The sequence below is a fragment of the Narcine bancroftii genome, chromosome 2, assembly GCF_036971445.1.
Source record: "Narcine bancroftii isolate sNarBan1 chromosome 2, sNarBan1.hap1, whole genome shotgun sequence".
NCBI classification, from domain to species: domain Eukaryota; kingdom Metazoa; phylum Chordata; class Chondrichthyes; order Torpediniformes; family Narcinidae; genus Narcine; species Narcine bancroftii.
This window is the reverse complement of record NC_091470.1, coordinates 101,272,567-101,285,042: the sequence shown is the minus strand read 5'-3', so window position 1 is coordinate 101,285,042 and position 12,476 is coordinate 101,272,567. Positions and strand designations below refer to the sequence as shown.

The 12,476-nt window shown below is 40.7% G+C and overlaps 1 protein-coding gene across 3 annotated transcripts in view; it reads right to left on the bottom strand.

Moving 5' to 3' along the window:
• Positions 1–12,476, bottom strand: part of hk2 (hexokinase 2) — a 115,004-nt gene that overhangs the window by 27,104 nt on the left and 75,424 nt on the right. For all 3 annotated transcript variants that reach the window (XM_069917728.1, XM_069917726.1, XM_069917727.1), the window contains exons 5-10: positions 9,823–9,918; positions 9,594–9,693; positions 6,354–6,537; positions 3,575–3,730; positions 2,367–2,600; positions 50–354 (exon numbers count right to left, since the gene is read on the bottom strand). In XM_069917728.1, coding sequence (XP_069773829.1) covers positions 50–354; positions 2,367–2,600; positions 3,575–3,730; positions 6,354–6,537; positions 9,594–9,693; positions 9,823–9,918 — 1,075 coding nt within the window. The remainder of the gene's footprint in view (positions 1–49; positions 355–2,366; positions 2,601–3,574; positions 3,731–6,353; positions 6,538–9,593; positions 9,694–9,822; positions 9,919–12,476) is intronic.

Below are 12,476 nucleotides of genomic sequence, written 5' to 3'. Positions count from 1 at the left end.
TTTGGGTCAAGACCTGAGGACACGCTCAACCACCTTTTGAACTTCATACCTGTTCCATTGGGTGTAGACCGCACGTAAGTGGCCAGCATTTTTACAGTTGCATTGGGGTGAGTTTCTTTCTTCAGGCCCAGTTCCATTTCAGTCTTCATCTGGCTCTTCACCTCCAAGAGCTGTTCATCGCTCAAATGAAAGGCAGCCAAAATTTCCTCCCTCATTTTTCGTTGCTTGGCGAGTCTGTAGGCCACTGCCGTTACCATGGCAGCCCCCTTTCCACTGCCATCCTCCGAGGGTAGGAAACGAACTTCACAGGTAGGGACCAGCCTTCTCACAGTCTTATGCAGCCGCCTGGCAAACCTGTTAAAAGGAGTCCAAATATCCAGTCAGACCGTTATTCTCACTGTGTGATGAAACATTACATTGTGTCATAAATGTCAAAAGTCAGTGCATACCTTTCAACATTTTGTAAGGTCCTTGGTGTTATCTAACACAGCCATTCTTAACAGGAGCCCCATGTTTTCCACTCCCCCCCACCCCACCCAGGGGCTGCATAACATTTAAATAAAAGCTTAATTTTCTTTTCACCTCACATAACATAAATATTGTTTACTAGCAGGATACTCAGCATTGTCCAGGAAATAAAATGTGACTACCTAGTTAAAACAAAGCACCCAAAAATCTTCATTGTAATCCTGCATAAATATTTTTTTCAAACACAACATTTATATTCTTTGTAACAGAGATATGCAGTTCAAACAATTCTCAGCTAAGGGCTTCATAATAAACAATGTTCTTAGTTTTTCCACCTGGAGCATTTACATAAAGTCTGTTTGAACTTTCAACACGTGATCCAACATGGAGCTGCCTATGGGAAAAGCAGGGCTCTTTCAATTGCAGTCCAGCTACCTTCAACGTCTGATCTTGGGATTGCTGTTCAGTTTCCCGCTGCCTGCCCCTTGCCTGCCTGGAGGCCTGAGCATTGAGACAGGCGTATTGCTGCTGTCCTGTTTCCTACTGCCTGCCCCTTGTCTGTCTGGAGACCTGAGCATTAAGACGGGTGAATCACTGCTGTCCTTTTTCCTGCTACCTACCCCTTGCCTGTCTGCAAGCACCACTAGTGAGGGGCGAGACTGATGTTCCTCTGCTATCTCTAGCTTTCTCCTTTGTCTAACTCTATGGGCTTGTGAAGAGCTTCTGCCAATATTGCTTCCCTTTTTGGGCCCATATTGAACTGGGTTTGGCCACTTGTTTTTATTCTGAATGGACATGGATGCACAGCAATGTAACTAATTGAGGGGTCCCTGGGGCAAGTTCAATTTTTTTGAACTTTTAAACTTCATATGACCTTAATGTGGTCATGACCTCCAGCCCTACTGAACCTCCTTAGATATATCTAGAGGGCAACATACTGATTTGCATGGAGAACAGACAAACAGACAAACAGCCAGACATGTATAAATATATATTAGATATATTTTATGCAGTTTGTAGATAATAAGACCGCAGGATATAGAAGCAGAAGGCCATTTGGCCCATCGAGACCGCTCCACTATTCTGTCATGAGCTGATCCATTCTTCCACTCAGCCCCACCCTTCCTGCCTTCTCCCCATAACCTTTGATACCCTGACTGTTCAGATGCCTATCAATCTCTGCCTTAGAAACACCCAACAACCTGGGTGAAGAAGTCACAGCACTAGCCGGAGTTTGGAACAATAGCCTGATAAAGAGAACACCCCATGATGTTAAATCTCTCAGTGCTTTGAGTTGCAGTATTGTTCTGAAGTGTTTATTCAGACTCCTGTTCTGTACCATTTTCTTTACTTAGCTTTACCATTGTGTTGTGTTATTTATAAGTAGTATTGTGGTGTTGCCTCACTTAACTCAATCACTGTGCATGTAGCACACAAAGTGGTGATGTATCTACTCACTCCTGACCTTGCCTTCCCTGCAGGTAATATACAGGTGCCACTTGCAAACAACATCTTTAATTGTGAACAAGTTGGAAAGAGTGGCAGTTTCTAACAGATGTGAAATTTATAATCTGGCTCTACTGTTCAAAAAAAAAGCAAATGTGCTTAAATTGTCAAAGAAAAAAGAAACACCCAACAACCAGGTCTCCACAGCAGCAAATTCCACCATTCCATAGCTAAAGAAATTCCTCCGTTTTAAATGGGTGCCCTTCAGTCCTGAAGTTGTCCTTGTCTCCTCTACCATAGGAAACAACTAGGAATGAAAAAAGGAAGAAACCAAAACTTGACTGCTTCACAGGGAAGGGGGCCCATTAATTTTGAGCAGAGTTCCCAAGGACGACAGAGCCAACAAAAGGTTGAGAATGGCTGCTCTAAAACACAATCTGTGAGTTTCTTACTGAGGATGCTTCTTGTACACAGATCCATCAACCCCGATTGTAGTCCGCAACCTCTGCACCCCTTTGTTTTCTTTGATGCGCCTCAGGACAGCAGCAAGAGTGGCTGCACACAGGTTCGATGATCGGGTTGATACGATGCTGCAGATCTGTTGTGTGGCTACGCAGTCATCTGATGTTGGCTCCAGACCCAATTTGATTAGAATATCTCTGGCCTTCTGCAATCCATCGTTGTTCCTGAAGTTAAGGACATTAAAGAAATTTTTAATTACCCACTATTTTTTATTCTATAAATTTTAAATTAAAATTTGGACATACAGTGGGGTAACAGATCCTTCTGGCCCATGAGCCCATGCACCCCCCCCCCCCACCCAAATACATCAATTAACCTACAACCCCCATACATTTTTGAAGAACCCAGAGCCCCTGGGGAAAACCCATGCAAACAAGGGGAGAACATACAAACTCCGTAGAGACAGTGCTGGATGGGAACCCAGATCACTGGCGCTGTAACAGCGTTACACTAAGCACGCCAAATTGGAATTTGGAATTCATATATTAAAATATTTAGTAAATAGGCTTCCACTTAGGAACAATGAATCTTGACTCTTTCCCTTTTAATCTCCCTTTAGAATTGCATGTGATAATACATTAGTTGCATTACTAGCCTGTTATTCAGAGAATGTAAATACAGATCTGATGTCTGATTGATAACATCTGATTGAGAATTTGAATTCAAATAACTTTTTTTTAAAATGGGAAAACTCACTCGGTTCCCTACAGTCCTATAGAGAGGGAAGCCTGTCACATCCACCTGATCTGGCATTTGCATGACCCCAGTCCCGGCATGGCTGACTATCATGTTGAGGCTCCATAATTGTCAGTGGACATTAATTGCTGGTCCAATAGTGACACACACTAATGCCAAAATTTCTTAAACTTCATCTTTTTATAGTAACATATTCTATGGTTTTACAATAAAAACTGACTTGGATTTTTAAAAAAAGGTACATTATGTCCCTTTTTACTCCGAACTGTCCTGTTTATAAAGTGCTTTACTATCTGATCCCTTCCTCATAGTATAAATACACCGTCCAAATTAGGTTTGACAATGCTTTTCTCAATCCCTCTGTAAAACCATCTCCATTCTGTATCCGGCATTTAGTTCCTCAAGTTTGCCACCTGATCCCTGAACTTAACTTATTGCTTACTTTTCTATTGCTGAGACATATTTTGTTTCAAAGTGGCCCTTGATGAGTAGTTCTGGTGAGATCTTGCCCCCAAACAGCAGTCCCTCCTTCGCCATCTTCACTAAGATAACTCGAACGAGCTCGCCCATGTACATTCCACTGATCATCTTCTCAAACCTGCAGAAATAAGGCAGATTGAAAGTGTGGCCTGTGTTTGCTCTGGCCACCCCTCCGAATCTTTTAAAGTCTTCATAACAGGAGTCATATTGTCGTTAATACAAACAGAAGAATGGAAGATAAGAAAAGACAAGGTGTTCCAATAAGTTTCTTCATATTCCACTGTGCTGGAAGAACTCAGCTGGTCTCACAGCGTACATAGGAAATAAAAGATACATTACCAACTTTTCAGGCCTGTGCCCTTCTTCAAAGTTTAAGAAAAAAAGCAGGCAGGCATTATTAAAGACTAGAGAGAGAAGGAGAGGGGATGGGGGTAAGAATGGGAGGGAGAGTCCAGACCAACAGCCAAATGGTATTCATCGGATATGATAAGTGGGAAGGTGAGAATTGATTGAGATATGATCTAATCATATCCAATCAACACCTTTTGGCTGTTGGTCTCGACCCCCCCCCCCACTGTCTTTAATTGCCTGAAACGTTGGTAATATATCTTTACACGACCAGCTGAGTTCCTCCAGCATTTCTGTGTGCTTTTACTATGACCTCAGTGTCTGTAGACTTTTGTGTTATAATTTCACCCAACATCCCCTCTTCACCCACTTCCCCATATATTCTACAGAAAGGTTAAAGATGAAACCCAGAGCCAGAGGAAAACAGAGAACGTCAATTCCACTTGGCCCCCCTCAGACAAATGAAACCAGTCCATTGAGTGAGCTCACCTCTGCAGTACTTTTGAAATATTGCATATGAATCACAACCTTTAAATACTGTGAGCAACCATTTGCAAGATCCATATTTAATTTATAACTTTCAGACTTATTTATATTTCTGGGTGCAGAGACGCATTTCGACAGACATCAGCAGCTCTAACACCCAGACCTCAAAAGAGCTAATGGGCATTTGCAAGTCGTAACAGTGAATGGCAGCAGAGTTTTGCACTATAGAGGTGGGGTGCACTGGCGTCAATAGGGGGGTATGGGGGGGTGCAGACCGCAACAGGTGACACCATCAGAGGGGGTGACCCCAAAATTACTGTCTATAAATTTTTGGTACAGTGTTTCAGCAGAAATTTATTATTTTTTATAAAAATATCCCTGTTGTTAGTTATAACAAAACATCTTTCATAAGCCCAACTTTCATGTACCTACAAGGCTAAACTTTTTGAACTTTCTACTCCGCTCCGGTCAGAGCTATCATTATTAACCGATTACAATTACGGTTTGAATCACGTGGTTTCATCTGCACGCTCCAAAAGCACATGCTGTTGTTTTTGTTGCTGCTGGGGTTTTTATGGTCACTGCTTTTGTCAAATGTTCTGGTGCTTTAGCTACAATATTGCAGTCATTAGTATTTATGTGCATAGATCAGTAACATTTTTGAGAATGAAGTGGAATGATTTTGTAATTTAAAGGTGTAATTTTAATTTTGCCCATTGTTTATCTCACTACCATTGCCATTACATTCAGAGATATACAGGAATTACGATTTACAAGTTACAGAATCCTTAGTATTGCTTTTTGTACTAATGTATGGTCTGGTACAGGAGGAGGTCCATGGTGGGGGGTGTGGTGATGGCACTGATAGGGCACCTCAACTCCCATCTACCTATGGTCACGAAAGAAACTGCTGGAGGAACTCAGCAGGTCAGACAGCATTTATGGAGAGAAAAGGACAGACAGGATGCGGTGTCTCAACCCAAACCATTGACTGTCCATTTTACTTCATCATTGCTACTCAACGAGGCATCTGCAGTCTTTTGCATATCCGCCTCTGGACATGCCCTGCCTGGGTTGCATCAATTCAGAACTCCAACATGATTCATTCCTTCCGAAGTACAGAGAGGAAAAATGCATCACAACTACTGCTAAGTAGAAATTCTGCCCGGCCCGATTCAGAACTCTGACATGATTTATTCCTTCTGAAGTTCAGAGAGGACAAATGCATCACAACTACTGCTAAGTAGAAATTCTGCCCGGCCCGATTCAGAACTCTGACATGATTTATTCCTTCTGAAGTTCAAAGAGGACAAGTGCATCACCACTACTGCTAAGTAGAAATTCTGCCTGGTCTGTAGGAAAAAGAATCCCAGGGTTGTATGTGATGTCATGTATGTATACTGGCAGTAAATTTGAACTTTGAAAAACCCTGCTATCCAGAATTCAAGCAACCGGCAAAAAAAGGCAGAAAATAAATAGGTACAAAATACAGGTTTAAAATTGGCATTCTTCGCTGTTAGTTCACCAATCACACGCAGTCTCATGCAACCATAAAATTCACATCCGGCATCTACCAATCTCCAGAGGTGCCGGATACCAGGGGTTTTACTGTATTAGCTCATTCCCCACAGATTTCATTGTTTCTTGTGGTGGCCAAGGTAAGGCGAAGCACAGAGCAGGTCATCAGAAGTTATTTGTTTGTCCTATGCCTGCCTTCCACATCACACCATCTAGACATGAACCACAACGTCTGCTAATTCTTCATTGTCCCTGCGTCAAAATCCTATTCATCGCTTAGTACCAACAATAAGACACATTCGTCAGATCGATATTCATCTGAACACCTTCTTGAATGGGTAATAAATGTCTTCCTTACATTTTGAAAGATGCTTTGGTCAATGACTTACAGTTGTTTTCCAGGATTGATGGATCCCCTGTCAACCTCTCTGTCAAAATCTGTTCTAATGTTATCCAGTTCTCCCAGATCGCCAAATGCTCCCCACTCCATGTTGATGCACATCCTTCCTTCGTCTCCTTCAACCAGATCGATGTGCTGCATATCTTCCATGTAACAAGCATTTGTGCCAGTACCTGCAAAAACACAAGGAACAGAGTCACACAAAGAAAATACCACAGCTCACAATTAGACACACAACTATCAACACACCCTGGGGTAATGGTGCGGAGATTAAATTCCAGAAGGCTGGACTATCAGTAAAGAGAAAAGATTTAAATCCCAACAATGTAGCTCCAGAATTTAAATTCATTCAAAAACTACCTGGGTTTTCAGGAAATTAAACCAAAACTAATCTATGAATGATGGAGGCAAGCAGCATGGACACAAACCCTTCCCCACGACTCATCTATGTCGACTGAAGTGTCCATCATTTGGCCCTTATCCATCTGAACCACGTACCTGTCCAATAATCTTTGTAACATTAAAATTTTAACACTTCCACTGGCAGCTCCATCCACATACCCATCACCCTCTGCCTTTACATCTCTTCTCCCCTCGCTTTTGACTTATTTCCTCTCATTTTGACTCCCTTACTCTAAAAAAAGACTGAGAATCTATCACTCTGCACCTGTTGATTTTATGAACCTCTACAAGGTTACTCCTCAACCTCCTCTGCTCCAGGGGGCAAAAGGTCCCAGTCTCTCCAATTACTCCTTATAATCGAAGCCCTCCAGACACAGACATGTCCACGTAAATCTCTTCTGCGCCCTTTCTAGTTATCACGTCCTCCCTGCAATAAGGCGACCAGAACTGCACACAATAGTTCAGGGGTACAGACTGCACACAATAGTTCAGGGGTAATGTTATTTGGACAGTTGTCACATGACATTTCAGCTCTTGTCTTCAAAGCCCCATCCAATGAATCTCCCAAATGCCTTCTCGCCACCTTCTCCAGTTTCTACAGCACTGTGTTTTTACGTCACCACCTTGTCTACCCGCAGGGCCAGATTAAGGCCAACGGATGCCCAAAGCCAGGCCAGCAATGGTTCCCCCTCAACCTTTCCATTGTCTGACTGACAAGACATTAAGACTCAATGTGCTGAATGTGAAATAACAGATTAAAAATTCCATTTTCTTCCAGGCCAGACCCCACAACTGTATTAATTATAACCTGTACATACATGTTTATTTTTCATTTACTGTGGGGGCCCCTTTTTGTTGAGCCCTAGTTCAGCTGCACTGTGGTAAATCCGGCACTCTAAAATCTCCGTGGGGCCCCCTTCTCCTGGTGCCCTAAGCACGTGCTTATTTTGCCTAATGGTTCATCCAGGCCTGTCTAGATTTATCACAGCGTTCAGGGAATTATGTGCCTGAACCCCTAAGTCTCTCTGTTCTACAACACTCCTCGGGGCCCTTTGTTCACTGTGTATGGCCTGGCCTGGTTTAACATCCTAATACAAAGACTGTCAAATAAAGGAGGCCATTCAGCCCCCTTGAGCCTGCTGCACCATTCAACAAAATAAAACCAGATCTGCCTGCCCACTATCTTCCTGCATTATCGAAGACACTCGTGACGTCACTTAGGTTTAATTTACATTCTTTTACTGGAACAAACATGGTGATTAGTATAATTTTACCATTGACTTGATTCACAATATTTTAAAAGCAAATTATCAAATGGAGACTGTTAGCTTCATTTTCTGTGCTCTTACTTTAAGGTATGTTAGACAGGTTTATGACATATTGTTATTGTTTTAATAACATTACTATTAATCCAGCTTCCCAAACATAAGTTTCAGTTGAAAAATATTTAGTGGTAGGACCATAGGAGCTATGCTATGTTTTATGCTGTTCTCCATCGCCATGGGGAACACTCTAAACCACAGGATATTAAGGTTCAGATTTTATACTTGGTGTAAAATATCACCCCTAGTTTTGGGATGACCTTTTTAAGGTTCACATTTCTTCTTATCTGCTGACATATGTGGTATATTAATCCCATTTACCAGCACATGGTCCATAGCCTCCTAGACCATGGCGATTCTTGTGCTCGTCCAGGTACCTCTTAAAAGTTTAAACAATTCCTGACTTGAATCGCCTCGGCATAGAAAACAATGGACAAAGTTTATGCTTTGTGCTCGGCAGGGACATGTTGGGCAGAAAGGGCCTGCTTCTGTGCTGTGTGACTGCACAAGCTGACATAATGAACAGGTTAATAATGATACAATTTACATGTTAAAAAAAAAGATCAAAAGAGGCAGTGAAGAGTTAATTTGGCAGTGTTTTATAAACAGCTGGTTCAATGATCATTTTAGAATGGAATCAGTAAATGCAGTGTTATACGAAATTCAAGCAATTGGCAACCTCAAGCAACCGGCAAAAACAGTCGAGGAAAACAAATAAATTAATAAACAAAAATGTAAATAAAAGTTTGAACTTGTAAACATTCTCTGAAGTAACACGCAAACCTTTGGTGAAGACAGGAGGGCCTTGGTCGGGCTTTGCTCGTGGCAGCTGTTTGAATAAAGTTGTGTGAAACAGCAATGGTGTTACCCAGGATTAAGAGCTGGTTGATGCCACTCGCCATTGGGGTGACTCTCTTAAAGTGTCTCCTTAAGAGTTGCCTCGGTCAGAGGCTTTATCTGTAAACTTGGGGTGGGGGGGGTGTTAATTATGATATTATTTGTCTTCTGGATGACTCTGTGGAGGGGGAGGAACCTGCAGATGCAGCAACAGATAATCATTTTCAAAGAATGTGACTGAAAATAAAGTCTTTAAGTTTATATTTTCATGCAGGTGAAGTTTGTTCGGTGTTAGTACAGTAGAGTATTTTTGTCTTTTAAACTGTTTATTCTTAAAGCAGGGGCATTTGTTCAGCCTTCTAAGAATGAGTGTCAAACAACCGGAAAATTCATTTATCTATCAATCCCCGTAGGTGCCGGATACCAGGGGCTTTACAGTAGAACACAGACATAGAACATTACAGCATAGGACCAGCCCTTTGGCCCATGATATTGTGGCTACCTATATACACCCACCAAAAAAAATACAAATTGACTGAACTGGTTTAATTTACATTCTTCCTCTTGCACTTATATCCACAAACACTGCAGCTGGAACTTTGTCAGAACTTGCATCCCACGTTCTACCACAAACAACTACCCAGCTAACAAGAAGCACATCAACCTACCAACAATCAGTCCGATCTCACAGTTGTGGTCATCATAACCGCAAGTCATCATGGTTCCCACTGTGTCATTCACCACAGCTACAACATCGATATCAAAATCCTGTCAAAATGAGATCAGAGTTCAATGTTTTCCCTGAAAAAAAGCCCAACTCACAGACAGATTAAGCCATCTACATTCCCCTGCATGTCAGGAAAACCTCTCGTCGGTTTTCTCGATACCGATACATACTCCTCGTCTCTGGATGGCTTTACGCAGGAGGTCAACCACGTCTCGTCCTTCTACACCGCTAGCCTTGAATCCTTTGGTCCAATTAACCAAAATGCTCTATAGCAGAAAATAGGAAAAGAACGTTAGGATATACGAATTATACGAAGCTAAATATGAAGAATAAAGTTTGATCAGAAACCAACAGATTTTGATTTAGGATTCAAATTTTCTAACTACATATTTTTTCATGAATTTCCCTCTCACTGAATGAAAGGTAAGGAAATTGCTCCAGTTGTTTTCGCAGACTCTGGTGAACAATAAAGAAAAATCTTCACCAATTTGTTCACAGGTACTCCTTTAATGACCCAGTACCAATACCTTATATGTAATCAGAGAAAGCAAGCAGCTGGATAGACTCCCAAGAAACAAGAATTCATGGAAATGGTCAATGGATTTTTTACACATACAGCACTGCAATGGGTCAATTCGACCCTACGAGTCTGTGATGTCCAATTTACACTCCATTAACCTACACCCCTGGAGAAAACCACTGCAGACCCAGGGAGAACATACAAACTCCTTATAAACAGCGCAGGATTCGAACCCAGGACCGATTCCGATCGATAGCGCTGTAAAGGCATTGCGCTTACTGCTACACCAATCGTGCCACCCCATTAATATTAACTGCTTCTCTCTCCCCGCAGATGCTGTCTTTTTTTTTTAATTTATTTATAGTATCTCCATACATTCATTTCAAATTGACTTAATATAATATTACATAATAGATACTAAATAATTTTCTAATTTTCACCCCCCCCCCCACCTCCCCTAACCCCTTAGGAAACCACCTTGTGGTGGTTAATTCCCAAAAACCCAAATGGGTGTGGTATAAACCACAAGTGGCATATGACTTTCGGGAGCAGAAGTACCACTCCCTCCCCCTCCCCCCCCCCCAGGCAGACAAAATACACGTATAAACCGAAAAATCATCATTTCTTATATCCATAAAACCCCAGTCCATCAATTTAACCAATCTTATTCATAAACTCTTTTTTTTTGAAAATCCAAACTTGATATTAAATTTTGCACCCTTTCCACCCTCCCAACACTGAGTTAAACATTGTTTACAATCAATAAAAGCTTTTTTTTTGCTTTTTTTTCAAGTCTTCCTGAATTTCATCCACTGAATTAAAACACCTCTGAACATCCCAGTTCAACACCAAATCTTCCATTCTTCTCAGTCTCAAGTTGAATTTGTAGCTTACTTTCAAAAAAAGTTTTTTCAAATCTTTTAAAATTTTCTTGAACATAATTCCTTCGGTCTTGATCTTCTAAAGCATCAATGTTATTCATAAGTTCTTTCTTCTATGTTTCCCAATTTAATATCAAATTTTCCACTTTGTCAATCTTCTCAATGTTAAGTTGAAATTATTGTTTATTTTCAAGAAAAACTTATTCAAAATTTTTAACTCTTCTTGGACATTGCTCCTTCGACTTTAATTTTATAAATCATCAATCTTGTTCATAGTTTCTTTCTACTGAGTTTCCAAATTTAATAAAGTTTCCGTTTTTTCCAATTTTCTCAATATTAAACTGATCTTGTTGTTTAGTTTAAAAAAAAACCTTTTCAAAACTATTAAAATCTGTTTGCAATGTATGCATACTCACAGATAATAAATTCACTCTTCCAATATTCCATCCAAAAAAAAATCACTGATAAACCTTATTGCAGGTCAAGGAGTTCCATATATATGTTTATCTTCAGAAAATATTTCAAATATTTCAAATCAACATTCGTCGCCATCTTTCAAAAAGGAGTCTGAAATCAACTTTAATAAGTTCTGTTCTTGAGAAAATTCCAGCACCAACTCCGGCTCTGTCTGGGCAAATAGGTCAAATTTCTTCCAAAGTCAAAGAATGTAATTTTGTTCTGTATTTATTGTTCATCCTTCCGATATTCCATCCAAAAAAAATCACTAATAAACTTTAATGTTATCTGGATTTTTAAAACTCATGGGCAACCAATGCCAATTACTGCAATTTATCTTCATAAAACATTTCAAATCAATATTCATCACCATCTTTCAGAGGGGTGTCCAAGGCCAGCTTATCCGACAGTCCAATTAATGAGCTCCGTTCTTAAGAAGATTCCAGCCTTGACTCTATGGTTCTGTCTGGGCAAGTAGGCCGAGTTTCTTCCAAAGTCGGAGAGTGTAGTTTTGTTCTGTATTTGAACTCTATTTTCCTTAATCTTTGTTGCCATTTTAAACTAAAAACAATTGATAAACAAAACAAAGACTTTTAACAGAAAATAAATATTCTTAAAACGGGTATTTATATAACTGCCTGGGGGAGACCGGGAAGGCACGTCCGCTCCCTATGCCATCTTGCCACGCCCCCCCCCCCCCCCCCCCCCCACCGCAGATGCTGTCTGAACACTATTTCCTGCTTTGGTTTTATGTTTATATAGCAGCTTGTAAAATATCCAGAATTATTCCAGGAAATCTGATGTATTTAGAGGACCAAAATTTCAATAGGTTTCAGATGGGGAATCAGGCCTCAATCAGTTTATTTACATTTCTTTCTTTCTTTGTTTATATTTCTCTCTTTTGTCCACGTATTTTTCTTCATGAGCACACAGTCACTGATACTTCTGCCTGGTCTACAGGGAAAAA